This window comes from Moschus berezovskii, chromosome 2 (assembly GCF_049115385.1).
Source record: "Moschus berezovskii isolate FMDL1 chromosome 2, NW_MosBer_1.0, whole genome shotgun sequence".
NCBI classification, from domain to species: Eukaryota; Metazoa; Chordata; class Mammalia; order Artiodactyla; family Moschidae; genus Moschus; species Moschus berezovskii.
Window position 1 is genome coordinate 119,557,745 of NC_142461.1, and position 18,782 is coordinate 119,576,526.

Here is an 18,782-nt window from a genome sequence, read left to right on the forward strand (position 1 = left end):
TTGTGTGTATTCTAAACATGCTTAACCCTCAGATATGTTTAAATTCAAGAGGGAAAATAGGAGTTATCTGATAAGTCAGACACTTGATTAGATGAGGTGATGAGTGCTGTGAATGGAAAGCCAAGTTCTCAAAATTTTAAAGGGCTTTAATTTTGTACTTGCTATTTATATGTTTAATCATAGAATATGTCCCAAAGTGAACTGATTTTCCCACCTAGACCTTTTAGCCAGTCTTAACCATGTCTGGGCTACTCTTTTTTTTCAGATGTTCAAGTACTTGAGTCACCTTCACCCTGCATCCATTCTACTGGAAAATCCTTTTAGTTCTTCCTTAGAAACATGCAGAATCCACTGCCTTCTCACTACTGTAACCCCAGACGGAAACACCATGCCCCATGTGAGCATTTCAGAGCCGCCCCATTGGTCTGCTCTTGCCTTTATTCTCAGACTATTATGGACACAAGGCAGAGGAGGAATTTTAACTCTGATGGTATTCCTACCTAACACCTCCAGTAGTTCTCTAGTAGGCAAAAGCCAAGCTTATGAAGGCTTAACAAGCATCTGTGCTGTGTCCTGTTTGACCAACCTACCCTTTTTCTCCCACTCCACGTAGAGCCGTACAGTTCCTCAACAGGCCCCCAGCCTTTCAACTTCCTGTGTCTAATACTTGTTGCTGATAGAATGGTTCTCCCACACCTTCAAATGTATGGCATCTGTCTGTTGATAAAAATAAAAGAACCAGTGTTTTCATGTCACGGTATATACAGCATTTTTGTTGGTTGAAATATACTTGCTGAATAGAAAAATCTTTCTGATGTACACTGGTGCCAATTTAGTGTGATGCTAGATATTGTCGTGTAACATTGTGAATGAACTTCAAGGAAATAATAGAACAGTCCTGATATTCCTTTATTAGTACCAGCTTTTCAACTAAATTGTCTTTTGCCAGAGCTAAACAATATAAAAAAATGCCATTTTTTTTGTTCATATGGTATTTATAAAAAAAAAAGTACATAGTGGTTAGTTTTGCAACAATTTGCTTTTTAGCCAGATGTATCATATAAATCTATGAACGTAACAAATGAGATAAGAACAGTATAAATAAGGAGTTTTTGTAGTATTTACAGTATATAGAAACTAGCCCAAATGGTGTTCTAAGAAATTTTAAGTTTACAAAGTTAAAGTGAAACTACTGATTCAGCATACTGATAACTTATTTTAATGCTTTTTAAAGTTTTATATTTTCTACACTAGTTGAGTATGATTTTGCATAGAATTACTTATAAAGTATATTTCTGCATTTCACATCACAGTAGGAGCTTTTTTAGTATAACAGTACAAAAAAACCCAAAATCACTAGATCAGAAAAGGTCAGATCTAGTTTTTCTTAATATCTGGCCTCTTACTTTTGGGAACAAGGAATACATTGCCATCTCTTGTTTGCTGCAAGGAGTATTCACTTGGAGAGTAAGGCTTTCCATCTTCATCACGTAGCATGCTGAAGACTTCAAGATACAAGGTGCTGAGCTGTTTTTTCAGTAGGTGGAGGCTCTTGTCATTTTCTCCTCGCTCTTTGAGCAGTTTTTCTTTTTCGTCTTTTAAGTGATCTAAATCTTGCTCCAGCTCCACGATGTTTTCCAGTTTCCTTTTCCTGCAGTTCTGAGCGGCCACTTTGTTCTTGCCCCTCCTGCGTATGTCTCTGATTAACGCGAGCTGAGCCTCGCTGAACTGCTCCTTGGACATCATCTCATTGAAGTCCTCGACCGGCAGGTTGATGATCTTCTCTACAGGGAACGGGATGTGGAGAGCTTTTGCCCGTAGCTCATCCCTCGTGAGGTGAGCCTCCAAGCGGCTTGCGTGTTTGTCTTTTGTGAATGGGGACTTCCGATGACCAGGACTTACGGGCACTTCTTTCTTTGGTGCGTTTTCACACTGGGAATCGCGTGCTGGAGCGCTGTTCCCCTGTGATGACGACAGAGGTGGGACTGGGTCCTCAGAAGGCCACACTGACTGTGTCTCGGGACCCTTCTGTTTGACATTTCCAGGGGCGCTATCTATCTCTTCCATTTCAGAATCACTGAAGCCAAGCAATGTGTCTCCATAGATAGAAGATTCCACTGAGTGGTCTGGTGATGCCATGCTTGGACTTGTGTTCAGTGAAATGCCAGAGTCAGAATCATTGAATTCTGTTGTTGTGCTTTCAGGGTGGTTTTGATTGAAGGCTTTACAAAGTGATAGATCAGAGAGATCAATGGGCCCGTTTAGAAGTTCAGAGAGTGACTGGCTTAAAGTAGCAGAGGAGGGCATGCCATTGCTGGTACTGGGCTCTGCTATAAAAGCAGAATAAAATTCATCACCAAAATCTGTATTTACTGTGGCACTTGAATTTAATGAGTTCACTGTCAACTGGCTGGAGTCTTCAGTGGAGAGGATGCTGCTGAAGGAATCCTCAAAAGCGTTGAGAAAATGTGGGCTGCAGTTACCTACTTCTTTATCCAGTGAGGGCATTGATGAATAGAAATGATAACTCTCAATTTCTGTCAGTTTGGTTTCTGGACTTGGAATTGTACTAGTCTCAGCCAGCTTGTCATTTTGAATATTAAGACACTGTGGAAGAGAAGTTTATACTATGTAAATGAAGGTTAAGCTATTTTTTAATAGTTGATAATCCATATCTGATGGTTCTGTCTCCCCACCCTAATTTCTCACCAAGTCCTCCAGAATTGAGATAATTCCCATTTCCAACAAATAGTTACACCTAAGCATATGTAACATTTTCAGAGTTCCCAGATCAGACTTCAGGTTTATAACCTGATCTATCCTCAAGACATCAGTCCATTTAACTAACAAAACACTGATATGAGTATGGTGCCCAGGCTATCCTGACTAATTTAAAAGCACCTTCCAATTCTTATAAGTAGGTGGCATATAAATAATAAATAACTGGAATGACTAATTTAAAGGGACTGAATATAAAATAGCATCTTTGGTGTTCATTATACTAGATCTTAGTTACCTGTAATTCTGGAATGGATAATAGTTCCTCCCAAACTTGCTCAATGTCCTGCTGCATATCGTCTAAATCAGCAGCAGCTACCTGAATGACCAGAGTTTCAGGTGACTGAGCCTGACGAGGCGCACTGAAGACGGGGCTCTCGATGTGGCTGGGAATATCAGGAACAAGTGACTGAAACGCAGCCGAAGAAACCTAAAATTGAGAAGGCATTTGTACATGAATCTGCCACCAACAGTGGGTGGGTACGCTCCAAGGCTATCACAACATCTGAAGCTGGAATTGGCTGCAGTTCCATATTTGTCGTAACTGCTATTTCTGTATGAGCAAACAAATCTTTTTTGTCTTGCCTGACTCCAAGTTTTTTCCTTAGCTTAACAGCTTTACCCTGTGCATTTGAAGGTAAACTTCAAAATGCCTAAGAACAATCTTTAGAATTTAATTCATATCTATGTAACACCTAGTATAGTGATTCGGAAAATAAATTATTAAAATTGTTAACTGAACAAGCTTGCTTTTTACTCAAAGAAATCTAAGTACCTGTAACAAATGAGTTATTTGCTTCCATGGTTTTGCTGGTGCATGCATGCTCTGGCTATGCAGAAGTAAACATTTTTTGTGGTTCTGCATTATACGGGCAGAGGAAGGTTGTTTTTTTTTCCTCCAAACTGTTACTTACAGGCTGAGGTTTCTGTGATAAATATTTGCTCCTAAGATGCTGTTCTATTTTTTTAATGGAGACTCTTCAAGGCAGGGGTCCCCAACCTCTGGGACCTAATGCTGGATGATCTGAGGTAGAACTGATGTAATAATAGAAATAAAGTGCACAATAAATGTAATGCCCTTGAAATTATCTTGGAATTATCCCCACCTCCCCAGTCTCTGGAAAAATTTGTCTTCCACAAAACTGGTCCCTGGTGCCAAAAAGGCTGGGGACCACTGCACCAAAGGGACCAAACAGGGTATATTAGATACAGTTGTGGAGATCTGCTGTTAACCAGATGTTAATACCTCATTGTCATCTACAAACGGGAATGTCTCTGCCAAAAGCTGCATGCAGTCATCGAAGTACAAATCATCTGCTTTGGGAATGTGGGCTACCTGCACAAAAGGGAAAGACACAGAAGAAAACTGTTCAGTGTTCATAAATGTTTACAATCCAGTTCATCAAATATCTCTTCAGAAGTCAATTTAGTAAAGAGCACAGAATCAAAGCAGGCTGCTTTCAAATCGTGGCCCCCTCAATTTATCGCCCAGTTTCTGGGCAAGTTATTGAGCTGCTTTGAGCTGTAGTTGCTCATCTGTAAAGTAGGATAATGGTAATTCTGGTGATTCATGTAACTGCTGTGTTTGATTAATCAGTATTAAAACAGTACCTGTCCCAGTGCCATGAGTAATTCCTTACTCCAACAGTTCTACCACTGTCAGTACTGTTGCAGCTGCTTGATCCTTACAATAACAATGTTTTTATAGCTTACAAAGCTCTTCCCTGTAATATATGTGTCCTGATTGTTATACTCTGAGGTAAGTCAGTTAGGCATTGAACTCATCAGGAGGCTGAGGTTGGAAAGTTGACTTAATAAGGCCTTGCAGTAAAAGGCAAAGCTGGAAGTCAGATTAACCCCTGGGTCCATGTTCTTTGGGTCCTGCCCCACACCTTCCCAAGAACTGAGTGCCCCCTGTACCTGGGAGTAGTTGGCAGACCCACTGGTTTCTGATGGTAAGTGCTGTGCTGGCTGAATGGGGAGGAATTCACCGGTCTCTTCATCTAGTTGTAACTGAGCAAAAAAGGCTTTCTCTTGCTCCTTTTGGAGTTGTTCTTGTCTTTCCTTTTCAAGTTTTTTCTGTTTTTCCAACTCATGCTCCTTCTGTCGTTGACTGAAGTCAAATACTTCTCGACTTACCCCGAGATCTATATCTTGCCTCCAAAGTATGTCAATCAAATCCATGTCCTATGTTTAAAACAAAAAAGGAAGGAGAGAGACCATGGTTAAAATGGTTTTAAAGTAATAACACATAATTTATACCACTGCTGATAGTAGGGGGTAGGGAGATTACAAATAAAATCTGAATGGGAACACAGATCCAGTGTTCTGGAAGGCACAGTAATTCTATCTACGTGTCTGCATGTATTCATTTTTCTTAAAAAAATCACCTTCAAACACAGCTATCCATTCTTATCATTTATTACTTGGATTATTAATGAATCAGGTGATGGTAGAGGTCACTAAAAGCAAAGTAACAGATGTTGCACATTAATGTTCTAGAATCAAAAGAAACCCCACACTTCTTATAATGGAACAGAAAAATTAGAGCAAGGACCCCGAACCAATGGTTTATCAAGAGAAATGGAGTTTGAAGAACTTGACTGAATATGTGGAATTTCCTCCTAAACTTGCTTAGCAAATGCCAGTTTACAGAGGGGGAAAAAATTGCAAGTTAAACTGTCAGTCTTGCAGTTGTGAGAAACCACTTTTCTTTTGGTCTTTGCCTACAGTGGATTATCTTTTGCTTAGCATTTCTTGCTACATTTGTCTTCGTGGTTACTTATTAAAAACAATTTCCTCTTAATCTGAGTTTTAGCTCCTGAGGTATGACCACGTTGGTAAGGTCAAGTCCTAGGGGCTGTTAATCTTGTGATGTGTGGTAAAGCAAGAGGCTGTCAGAAGAATTGTGAAAGGGGTAGTGCCCACTAGGCTCACCCCTAATAAATAACCCTCTTGGTAACACAAGCCAAAAAAACATGGCTCCAGGGAACAATGGATGGTAATGCATTCTAACATAAGGGGAGAATCTTATAATGAGGGGTTGGTTATTCTGATTTATATAACAAGGCTAGTCTTAGGTACCATGGCCACATTTTCTAACTATATGTCAAAAACAATTTTTTTCTAAAACTTAAGTTTTTGTTAAATCCTGACTAGGAAATTTAAATCTTTCTATTCAATAGATCATTTACATTGAAAACAATGAGATGGAGATTGGAAAAATCAAGACAGAGGAAGGGAATTGGGGCTGAAGGCCAGTAGACTCAGTGTGCAAACATCAAACTTTGTATTGCAGTTTGGACAACAGCCAGCAGCACTGGGCTGCCCAGTGCATTTACAGCTCTATTATCTTCAGCTGCCAAAGGACAGGAACAACATGGTTGTTCCTTAGCTGAGTAGTCAGGCTATTTCACCCAACTGAGTACAAGCACAGATCACCCAACCTAGAGGCAGCCCAGCTAGCTGGAGAGCAGAGGCCACCTCTAGCCTTGATTGAAAGTTGGTGTTCAAATCTTAAAAGCTATGAAATCCCACCCATGAGATAAAGTTATCCTAGCTTTAAACAGTATAACTTAAAGAGTACAAAGCACACACAGCAGGTATAGTTAAAGCAGTATCTGTAGCTCTTGAGAGCTGGCTAGGGTATACCTGTTTTTAAGGCAACATCTATTAAGATCTTTCTATATGTGCCAAGCATTGTTTTAAGTACTTCAGATATATACAAGTTCCAAAACCACATGAAGAAAACATGTATCCCTGTTTTACAGGTAAGTATTCTGAGGCTTAGATACTACTGGAAAGGGCCAGAACAGATGTTGAGGGCTTCCCACGTGGCGCTAGTGTCAAAGAACCCACCTGCCAATGCAGGACATGTAAGAGACATGGGTTTGATCCCTGAGTCGGGAAGATCCCCTGCAGGAGAAAATGGCAAGCCACTCCAGTGTTGCCTGAGAATCCCATGGACAGAAGAGCTTGGTGGGCTACAGTCCATGGGGTCGTAAAGAGTTGGACACGACTGAGCCACTAACTCTTTTCACCTGGATTATGTTCCTGGCCACAAGCAACAAAATAGAAATCGTGGAGCATTCAGTCATACATGACTCTTCTCAGGAGGCTCCCCACTAAAACATGAGAATAATTTCCATTTTAAAAATTGTTTTGCCTTCAACAGGCATGTAGACATGTCTACACAAAGGTCATATGAAAGAGAAAGGCCCAAGGTATAGAGAAACCTATAGTAAAATTCTAATTAGGTTGCGCCATATCTTCTTGAGGAAATCTAAATACAGCTGAGTATCCTGTCTGGGCCATTCTCCAAACCGGAGCTAACAAGGTGTTAAGGAGATGTTTGGCATGTTCACTTCTAAAGGCTCACACTAAAAGAAATGTGCACTCATAGTTTCAACTGAACTCTATAGTTTCCTACCCTTCTCAAGAACGGAACATGGAAAGTGCACTGAACTCTTCAGAAGATTCACAACAGAGAAACCCCAATACTTGTCTCTGCACCTGGGGGCCATGGACCACATCCCTCCCTCACATTCCTCAGCCTGCCTGGGCCTGGGGCTTCTCCTTGTTAAGAGGTCCCAGAATAAAAACCAGTACCCAGTTCTGGCTTTCCCACAAAAGAAAGAGCACTGAAGAATTTATGTTGGAAACACCTCACAAATATGAGTCCAAAGTATCCGTAGAACCCAGAACTATGGGCAGGAGGAAAATTTCTAATTTATTAAAAAACTCTCAGTGGCAATCACACCAAGAGTTGATATAACTCTTTCCCTTTCCCTGCTCTCCTCAGATGAGATGTCTTCAGTGGGTTCAGACAGTTAAGCTATAAATTACAACTATTCTGTCCTACCCCTATAATAGAGATTTTGGTGGATCAAATGAAACGTGGAGGAACTTTATAAATGTAAAGTATATGCAAGTACTGCTATGCCTTCCCATGGGGATGGGTCCCACTGCTTGCTATAAGTGACACCAAACTCCAGGTCAAAGAAGAATGAAGTTGCAGACCTACCTGGAGTGGAAATCTTGAAACAACACTCAGTCTTGAAGCTACTTGGTTCCTTCCCAAAGAAGGTCAGAAACTGACCACTGGGCATATGCAATGGGTGTTGTAAATAAATGTAAACAACACACACTTTTATGTAAACTTTTATGTACCCAAGTAACACCCTCCCAATTGCTGATCAGTTTCTGATATGACTGCCCTTCAATGCTCAGCTCCAAACCAATTCAGTGTTTTAAAAGTCCCCATAACATAATTAGGCAAGGGCACCTTGATAGATCCTTTATCAACAAACAGGAAACAAAACACAAAATGTCATTTCCAGTGACAACATCAAATTGCTCAGTGCAGGCTGGGCAGCCTTCATGGAGATTATCACAGACCAAAACAGGTTTCAAAGTGTTCTCAGAGGTTTTGCTCTATATTTTTAAGTTTATATGTTTATTCTTGCCATGAGAGCTCTCTAAAAGAAAACATCTGCTTGAAAAAAAAAAAAAGCTGAGTTTTAACCACTTTGAATTCCTAAAACAAGTGTTCTGATCAAATTCAGAACGCAGCAACAAAGGGTTGCTTGTCATAGCCTTGATATACATTGTGTTCCTCAGATTTTCACCTGAGTTTCAGAAGAAAAAAATCTGCAGGCATTTGTTACTGTATGAAATATTCAAACAATAAAGAACAGCAGAAGTTTGTCCACACACGTCCCACTGGCAGGGAGCCCCGCAGCCCCAGGACTGTAGTAAGCTGTCCGGAAGGAGCCCTGTGACTGGGCACGTGACTTACTCCACAAATGACCCATCTCTCTGTAAAGCTCTGCAACTATCTAAGGGGAAACAGTTGGGATGGTGCCTGTAACAAACAAGAGCATGACAATGGACAGGGTGGAAGGAAAACGGCCAAGGAAGAATGAAACTGCTCTCGCACACCTCGCCCTGAGGCACTTAGGAAGCACAGCTGCCCTGCAATAGGGCAGAGAAGAAGGGGCTGAAGAGGGAGGGGGAACGTATGGCTTTCCAACAGGCATCTCCTTAAGCTTCAAAGTGTTCCTGAGGGCAATGCGGCACCGGGTGTGAGCCATACGGAGCAAATGCCACGTGCCACACTTGGTGTCTGAATTTTTGTTGCTGCTGTTCTTTCGTGACCCCTGAGTTATGCTGCTAGCTTGGCTTCGACAAAATAAGACAATGTATTAATACTAAGAAATAGAAATGTTTGACAGTTCACATTAAATCGCCATCTGGCCAAGTGGAAATAGTCATACTGGAAAATGTATATATATCATCATTTGCCATCTGGGTAATCTGTTACTCGTTTTATGGGAAATCTGAAGTTGCACTATTGGACCACTTTAAAACAAACATCTTTGTTCCAGGATAAACAAAGAAGAAAGCCCTTGAACATAGAAACCCAGAATAATGTCTTTTGCAAGCTAATTTTAGTGCTCTGAATAAACTAGCATTTTATCATGCTCAGATGATTTCCCCAAAATCAGAAAAGATAAAGCAAAGGTATTATGAACTCCTAAATTAAAGCAATTCAGTAAACTAAGGCTTTAGAAAAGTATCTAAAATGAAGTGGTTTCTATCACATACATTCACATGAAACCTGTACCCTTAACCCTTTCCCTCTCTCCCCTCCCCCTTTGTTTTGTCCAGAGGATGAAGGGAAGGTGAGAGGGGATTTCCTTCTAAACATAAGCTTCTCTAACAAAGTGTTTTTTTAAAAATTGCAAGGATAACTCTGTAAACAATAAAAACTGATCCTCACTTCCAGTCGCATGGTATAAGTGTTAAGACAATGTCCCAGGTGATTCCTTCTTAAAAGCATGTAATTCCACTAAGACAACAGCAAATATTTTAAAGTTTATTCTCCTGATATTGATCTCTCCACCCAAATATTAACAACTAGCATTCAGAGTCTAAATTACACCCAGTAATACTTTTCTTTCAGACATTTCAGTATTTATATCATGCCCAGATAGTTATATTATTAACCTAAAAGCCAAATCTGGTTTAATATTTTTTTCCATAGAAGCTGCACAAATATTTTTGGGCAAAACCGGATGGAACATGAATCACATCCTACTGTCCCTTAAGAACATCCTACTGTCCCTTAAGAACACAGGTCAAGTTAACGGCTATAGGAAGGTACAAAAACAAGTGAGGGCACGCTCAAATCCTGAAGAACTGATTAAACAACATAAAAGATCTCCTTGATTTACAAGGCTCTACTCTGCAGTATGGATCCTTACCACTAAGGTAAAACAACACCAAGCAGGTGTGTTTTTAAAATACATCTCACTGATGACTATTCTATTTCATAATATTTATCTGCCTATTTACTTCTCTCCTGCTTCATTAAAAGAAGATACACACACAAGGTCAACAGTCTTCTCCGAATTCTAGAAAAGGCAGATGATAGGTTATTCTTTATAGTCTGCCCACACTCAGGTACTTTTGATACTACTGATCTGATTTGCTAATCTCTGAACATATTGCTATAATAATTGTGAAGTAGGTGGTTAAAAACAAAGGTCAAAAAAAACCATTTATACAGAATCATAGAATGTTACAGATGGAAGAGGCCTTACAGACACTGAGGTCAAGTGTAAATGTCACTGGGTTAATTTCTGTGTAACTACAGCTCTATTTTAAAAAATAACTGGCCTTGCAACCAGCAGAGACCCCTAATAGGTAATAATAGTTACCACTAATCCAAGTTTTCCTTCTAGAGTAAACTTACTAAGGATTATTTCCCCAGTCTTCGATAACTAGCAGTTCTTAACAGCATTTTAAAAAAATCTCCAACACACCAAAACATGAATTATTCAATGACTTACAATCCTAGATCACAAACGTGCTATTCCCTGGGTTGCAGACACGTCCTCCTGCCCCTATGTCTCTCGGCTACTAAACGGCCCCCTTTCCTCAGAGCCTGGCTCGTCACTGTGTACATTTTCTTGTGCTGCTTCCTGCTCACACGTTTCTCAGCAGGGACTCAATCTAAGAAACATGATCCAGCCAGTTTACTGGCACTTTCATCTATGACACCTGTCTACACTGCAAAGCATGATGCAAAGATAAAGCAAAGCCTGAAAGTGAATAGAATAAGAATTTGGACTGTTTATTTTCCTAAAAGGCATATGTGTTTGGCCAAAAAGCAACCAGAAAGGACAGTTAATTTCCAAAACAGCGGTGATCCCACTGCTACTGATTTCAAAAGTGAATCTGATTTTCCCATGGGAAGTTTCACACCTGGATGCCAGCAGAGTTAATTTCTGCTCGTTTCTAGTATTTTTGCAGGACATTGCTGTTGGGCCTCAAATGGCTTATGCAAGGGTAAGTCACTATGTTGAGTGGCTTCATTTGATAAGCAGATTTCAGGACCCATTTTTTTCACCTCCATTTTTGAACAAGCCATGAAGGTATTCAGCTCTGGAGGCTGCACTCCACACACGAAAGTAACTTTGTGAATAGGTCTGTTACCACTACTAGAATCAATCTATAGGAACACACACACCCGCTTTCTTACCAACAGAACCTTCAGGAGCACTGGCTCTAACTCTCTAACTTCACTCAACATACATGCTGACATTAACCGAGTGTGAACTAACCAGGTCACCAGACATCCCCATGGGGTCAAACAGCCCCGCTTGCTCAGTCTTCTGCCCCTGCCCCCCGCCCCCTTGAGGGAGGGCAGTGCCCCAGCATGCTCGAACCCCTGGAACTCTTTTAGCTACTCCTGCCACTTCTAAGAAAATCCCATGGATGGAGGAGCCTGGTAGGCTGCAGTCCGTGGGGTCGCTAAGGGTCGGACACGACTGAGCGACTTCACTTTCACTTTTCACTTTCCACTTTCACACATTGGAGAAGGAAATGGCAACCCACTCCAGTGTTCTTGCCTGGAGAATCCCAGGGACGGGGGAGCCTGGTGGGCTTCCATCTATGGGGTCACACTGAGTCGGACACGACTGAAGTGACTTAGCAGCAGCAGCAGCCACTTCTAAACCCCCTTAATGATCCTTCACCCTCTTTGGATCCTGCATTTGTAAACAAATTATTTTAATCTTAAAGCTCCTTTTCAGATTTAACTGCTTACAATAAGCTCTAAAAGGTAAGAACTGGGCCAGGGATTCAGGCCTGCTGTTACTTGCTGCCAGTTCAAGACCTGCATGCCTGTGGAAGTGACAGTGATGAATCTTAGATACACGTATATTGTAATGTGTACAGAGACTATCTAAAATACTTAGCTTTTCTTTTGTACATCCTGTTAAAATTACAAAGGAGGGGTCTGTTAATTATTTTTTAGTGTTAACTTTATTGAGTGTGAAATATTTCTCAAAATAATAAGCTACTAATGACTAAAATGTCACTTTACCAGAATGGTGATAGTTATAATAAAGGTGGTAGTCAAGATTAATAAGATTAGTGTTCACAAATGGATCGTTAATCCAGCTATCCATCGAATACAAACACACAGCTCACCTCAGGCACCCGGAACTATGCTCGGTGCTGGGGACACAGAGGTCAACAGAGAACAGTCTCTGATCTCACTTTAGAGATGTGAGGAGAAAAGCATGTAGGGGCCAAGACAGCACAGAGGAAGTGTCACTAAAGTGCAGAGACGTCGCAGAGGAGTCACAAAGCTCGCCAGTCGCAAGCGCTTGAACATCCCACCCACTTAAACAAGGGGTGAGCTGGGTTTTTCCAAACGTCTCGTCTGTATGAACACTGGAAATCAAAGGAGGTTTTGGAGGTGGAGAAGACAACCCATTTCCACTCACCCTGCCTTTCTGGTCTCCCCTCTTTGTGGCAGCAATCCCTCCCCCTACCCCCAGTTTCTCCCCAGAAGCTCAGATTCTCCAGCACAAGGAAAATTCTCAGAGACTTCCTCCTTGCATGTGGACTTTTCAGTCAGTATGACTCACCTCAGATGAGCTGGGAATTACTGCTGATGCCACTGCCACGGAACGTGGGGACTGGAGGGGCCCAGAGGACACACACAGCCCCTTTCATTTTTCAAACAGGGAAACTGGCCTAAAGGGTGAAATGACCGGCCCAAGATCAAAGGTCGAGGATTCCAAAAGTACTATGGTCTCCTTTTCTAATTTAACATCTAATTTTATGACTCCTGTCCAGTTATTTGGAGGGGATACATTTTTGCTTTGCTCTAATTTTAAAATTTGCATCTCTGGTCCCAGCTTGCCAGTCAGCAGATTCCTCGCAGCTTCCATCTCGGCTCTGTTTGCAAAGCACTTCATGGTTTGGAGGAGTGGTCACTGCACAGCGTGAGGGAGGTGGTTTATCTTCATCTATGGATGAGCACAATTAGGTTCTGGGTCTCCAGCATCCCTGCCCCAAATCGCAAATTGGCAAGTGGCAGAGCCAGAACCCCAATCCAGATCTGATGTCCAGCCTGTGGTCGCTTCCCACCACTGCGGGACAAAGACTGCCAACTGCTTCACCCCCATGCCCTCTGCCGGGCGGGATGCTAAGGCTGGAAGCCAGTTCACTGACGCTCAGACCCGCCCGTCCTGACAACCAGGCAAATCCAGTCAGTCGCACAAGCAGAGCTTAGCATTTAAATCAATCTTCCCATAAAGTCAATATTCACCCCAGTACTTTCTCTGTATATCTCATCTGGGCTTTCTTACAAGGGCCCAACTAAACCGCAAACTCCTTCAGGGCATGACAATGTCTTTTTTAATAGATGGCATCTGTATACAGGATAAATTTAAAAGCTACAAAAGTAATCTCCCAGTCATCTTTCCCCAAGGCAACCATTGGCATCAATTTTTTGTGTCCTTAGGAAGATATTCTATTAAATACACACCCACAGGCACGTATTTCCCAGGGGGTGCTATGGTAAAGAATTTGCCCGCAATGAAGGAGACCTAAGTTGGATTCCTGGGTTGGGAAGATCTCCTGGAGAAGGGGATGGCTACCCACTTCAGTATTCTTGCCAGGAGAACTCCACAGATAGAGGAGCCTGTGGGCTACAGTCCATGGGTTGCAAAGAGCTGGACATGACTGAGGGGCTAACACATTTCACAGACACACAAGTAGTATATAATCATAACATTCCACACTTATTTCTCCCTATTTAATATACTTTAGAGATGGTTCTACATTAGGGCATAAAGTTGTTCCATTATTTTTAATGACTGAGTAGTATTTTAAGGATAGACTTGACTATAATAATCTAATTACTTAATTGGCCCCTCATTGGGCTCTTAAGTTATTTCTAGTCTTTTGTACTGCAAGGAGATCCAACCAGTCCATTCTAAAGGAGATCGATCCTGGGTGTTCATTGGAAGGACTGATGCTAAAGCTGAAACTTTGGCCACCTCATGCGACGAGTTGACTCACTGGAAAAGACTCTGATGCTGGAAGGGATTGGGGGTGGGAGGAGAAGGGGACGACAGAGAATGAGATGGATGGATGGCATCACCGACTCGATGGACATGAGTTTGAGTGAACTCCGGGAGTTGGCGATGGACAGGGAGGCCTGGCGTGCTGTGATTCATGGGGTCGCAAAGACTCGGACACGACTGAGCGACTGAACTGACTGACTGAATCTTTTGTTAGGGCAAATGATGCTACAATGGTTATCTTTGTACATAAATCATTTCAACAGTGTGTCAGGATTACCTATGAGACAGATACTCAGAACTGTTGGTCAAGGAGTATATACATTGATATTATACAATGAGAAATGCCCATTTTCCCCACTCTTTTCCCCAATCATGTGTCCTTCACACCTTGCAGCACATTGGCACATGGTACTCACCAAATAAATACATAGTAATTGTTGATATAAGGTCTCCTATATTAATTTCAGACTCATTTCAAAATCAGCTCTCTCAGTAATTTTAAAGACAATAAAATTAATACTAAAGAGAATATACTGTACATAGCTGTCCAGCAATATTTCTTTAGTCTATGTCCATCCAAGGTAACCCTGGTTGATGCCTTTGGAGCTGGTAAAACAATCTGCAGGGGCAAGAAACATAAAGGCCACAGTACACACAGGTAGAGGTTAGGCAGTCTCAACAGGTGAAACAAGCAAAATTGGCAACCTCAGTCCTTCTACCAGACAAGGTAAATTCCCAAGAAAAAACCAAGTCAAATAAAAATGGAACTACCATATGATCCAGCAATTCCATAGTTGGGTATACATCTGAAGAAAACAAAAACCATTTGAAATAATTTGAAAAGAAAGATATGCATGCCAGTGTTCACCACGGCATTGTTTACCATAGCCAAGATACGGAAACACCTGAGGTGTCCACGAAGAGATGAATGGATACAGAAGGTGCGCTGTAAATACACAATGGAATGCCACTCAGCCAAAAACGAGAAAATTTTGCCATTTGCAACAACATGGATGGACCTGGAAGGTATTATGCTTGGTGAAATAAGTAGAGGAAGACAAATTCTGTTTTCACCTCTATACGGACTCTAAAAAATAAAACATACAACTAACTGACTGTAACAAACACGGATGCGGAGAACCAACCAGTGCTTTCCAGGGAAAAGAGGGTCGGAAGGGAGGGGCAAGAGAGGGGAGAGGATGAGGAGGTTCAAACTACTAGTGGCATAAAATAAGTAAGACACAGAGATGCAGTGTGCAGCAAAGGCAGTGTCATCCATATTTTATAACAACTTTAAATGGAGCATCATCTACAAAAGCGAAAGCAAGTCCAGCCAGGCTGACTGTATCTACCAGCTCTCTGAAGGCCAGGAAAAGGTGTTCTGTCTAGGGAAGTGTCTCTCAGAAACATGTAAGTTGGCTATTAAATTACACTGAGCACACAAGTAACTAAGAAAAGCCAACAGTGATCCTGCCGAACACAGACCAAACACCAAGTTTATAAGTGAGTATCCCAAGGCCCAGAGATACTAAACGGGCAAGTGACACTAGGTCTCATCTGACTGAGCGGAACCCAGGAACGGTCATCTGGTCAACTCACAGGAATTAGATTTCAAACTAGACTTTCCTGTTGCAATTTCTAGTCCTTAAATTTCTGAAATGCTAGGAATTACTTTGAAAACAGAAGTGTACAAAACTGTTGTGTGGCATTTAACCCTGCAACCAAATAGAACCCTGGCCTATAGAAACCTGTTATCCGACCAAAGTTTGACCTGCATTTTTCTGCAGAGAACTTTCCTTTCCCTACTCCTAATCTCTAAATCCTCGGTGGTATCTAAAGACTATGCCCACACTCAACACAACAGGACTAAAGGGCTTCCAGTTCTAACCCTGACTTCAGGCAGACCATCTCTGCTACCAAGAGCAAAAAGTGCTTTAAATTAACGTGGAAGCCTGAGAAGTCCCAAATCATGGGGTCAAGGCCATGGGCCCACCGAATGCACATTCCAAACTTGACTGACTTATCCAGGGGCTCACCAAGACCAAGGGTGATCCCAGAAATAGTTCTACATCTTTTTGGAGAAAGGAAGCCCTTCGAGACAGCAGCTCTTCCATTTGTAATGCTTTCAGAGCACAAACCACTTTCACTTGCATGACTGTGTCAATTAATCCTCACACTACTCTGTGTGAAGATTAGTGAGATGAAGAAATAGGTTCAGAAAGGTTAAATATCAAAGGCCGTCTGACTTGTCAACTGCGTCTGTAGCGGAAGCAGCCCTCTCAAAATCTGATGGACAGACCCATAAATCAAAGCACCATTTAGTGACTCACCATGCCTCCCTTTCCTCCTCGGTTCCTCAAAATAGACAAAAGATTCTGGTTTGCTCTAAGGGTGTTCATTTTAGTTGTTGGTGGCTCCTTCCTTAAGTCAGTTTTGCCAATAAGAAAACAGTACCATCAAACTCACCTAAACTTTTACCAAATGATCTCAGGCTACCTACCTAAGTAACAAACACATGAAATCAAGCTCTCAGTCTTTTTCTCAAGGACAAAAGCTGTGGGTCTGGTTTAAAATCTCTGGTTCTGGGAAAAGAACTCCTTAAATGAAAATATGAAAGCCAGATGTATGGAGTTTTCCACAGTAATTGCTCACACAAAGTGTGGCAATTATTTGTACCTTATTACCACTATTCCCCATTATACTGCCCAACAAAAATTTACATGTCAAACATGGAATCGATCATCCTGTCCACGGGAGACACAGTACAAAAATTCTTTCTCTCATTGCCTAAAATAATTGCTCTTTAAATCTTTCTATCTGGAACTGGTGGAAGTTCTTTGCAGCCCTGACGCCCACCATGTTTCCAACGCCAAGGAAGCCCAGGACACAAATAGGCTCTAAGGCACATTAAGTTCCACACCCATCCGCAGTCAGGGTGTGTCGTGCTCCAGTACTTTGAACCTCAGCTTCTCCATCGGCAGGACAGGGTTGGGTTAGGTGAGTCCAAAGATCCCTTCACTTGAACACCTGATTTCATGAAGTCAAAAATGTAAGCCTGGAACCTAATTTTGAACTTTAGGACAAACTAATTTCAGCAAACTGTAATAGATTCTCTAAGGCAGTACCTTCCAGTATAAGTCTAATGCAAGCCGTATGTGCGATTTAAACAATTTCAGAGAAAAGGGAAAGTGTTAGTCACTAAGTCTCGTCGGACTGAGACCCCGTGGCCTAGAGCCTACGAGGCACCTCTGTCCACGAAATTCTCCAGGCAAGAATACTGGAGTGGGTTACCATTCCCTTCTCCAGGGGATCTTCCCAACCCAGGATCAAACCCAGGTTTCCTAAACTGCAGGAGGATTCTTTACTGTCTAAGTCACCAGGGAAGCTCAATATGATTTTAGTAGCCTTACAAAAAAAGAAAAAAGTTAATTTGATTTAAACAATATTATTTATTTCACCCAATAAATCAAAACATCATTTTACTTGTAACCAAAATATTTTTACAAGTGACAAAACACTCAATGAATGTAACAAAGATCAAATGACATGATCACATAAAATGTGGTCCCACCAAAATAGCCATACTCAACAGAAAAATATATTACCCTGCTTCTGTTTTAAATTTTAAATCAGAATTCATTAAAATTAAAAAATGCACACCCTCGGTTACACCAGTCCCATTTCAAGTGCTCAAAAGTGACCAGTGGCAAGTGACAGTGCAGCTCTGGGCACCTACAGGGTGGGCCCTCCACACTTCTTAGTGGGGGAATTCAAATGAACCAAACTCCTCTGTACTGCAAATTACTTCCTGAGAATACAATGGGAACAGTAACCCTTCCAAAGGACACTAGGTAGTATTTATATTACTAACCATTGTTTGCAAAAAGCTACTTCAACGACCTGAGAGTGCAAATCTGAGTGTGAGTTACTAACAGAGCTCATAATACTACAGATCACCTTGAGATTAAAGAGCAATGTTATGGTCCAGAGGCCACATGATGACCTGGTTACTGCAAAGGTCATCCAGAAGAATGGGTAGAAATGAGGTGTTTGGGTAATAGGAAACTACTATTGTTGCCGTGAAAAAGAGGGGGAAAAAAGGGAGTTACTGACAGACATGCAGAGTTAGGAGCAGTTTTAAAAAAACTAGAAATGACCAGGCCTGCTCACTGGTCTCTTATCTTCTTTGTTCCCTGGGAAAGGGAAATTAAAAAACTAAGTTTGCTTTCCTTCCCCTAACTTTGCAGGAGCCTCTTTTCCTGACTCTATATGCTAAATACATCCTGCATCTGGTGTTTACCCTTAGAACACCCTTCCCCTAGCAGTTACATATCAGAAAGAAGGCAGAGCCACTGAACTGCCAGACTCAATTACTGGGTTACTGACGCCAGCCTATGACTGTTTTTGACAAGTCATAACACCTTTCTTCCTCATCACGGACTCCTGACTGCGAGGCCTCATCTTATACAAGTCCCTAGCCTAGAAAATCCCATGGACGGAGGAGCCTGGTGGGCTGCAGTCTGTGGGGTCGCTAAGGGTTGGACTGAGCGACTTCACTTTCACTTTTCACTTTCACACATTGGAGAAGGAAATGGCAACCCACTCCAGTGTTCTTGC

General features: G+C 41.7%; 1 protein-coding gene across 6 annotated transcripts in view; it reads right to left on the reverse strand.

The window, feature by feature from the left end:
• Window positions 1-891: 891 nt before the first annotated feature.
• Window positions 892-18,782, reverse strand: part of NFE2L2 (NFE2 like bZIP transcription factor 2) — a 34,241-nt gene continuing 16,350 nt past the window's right edge. For all 6 annotated transcript variants that reach the window (XM_055398748.2, XM_055398746.2, XM_088830319.1 and 3 more), the window contains 4 exons: window positions 4,699-4,965; window positions 4,025-4,114; window positions 3,017-3,208; window positions 892-2,607 (listed from right to left, as the gene is read on the reverse strand). In XM_055398748.2, the coding sequence (XP_055254723.2) occupies window positions 1,378-2,607; window positions 3,017-3,208; window positions 4,025-4,114; window positions 4,699-4,962 (1,776 nt within the window). In that variant the 5' untranslated portion in view covers window positions 4,963-4,965 and the 3' untranslated portion in view covers window positions 892-1,377. The remainder of the gene's footprint in view (window positions 2,608-3,016; window positions 3,209-4,024; window positions 4,115-4,698; window positions 4,966-18,782) is intronic.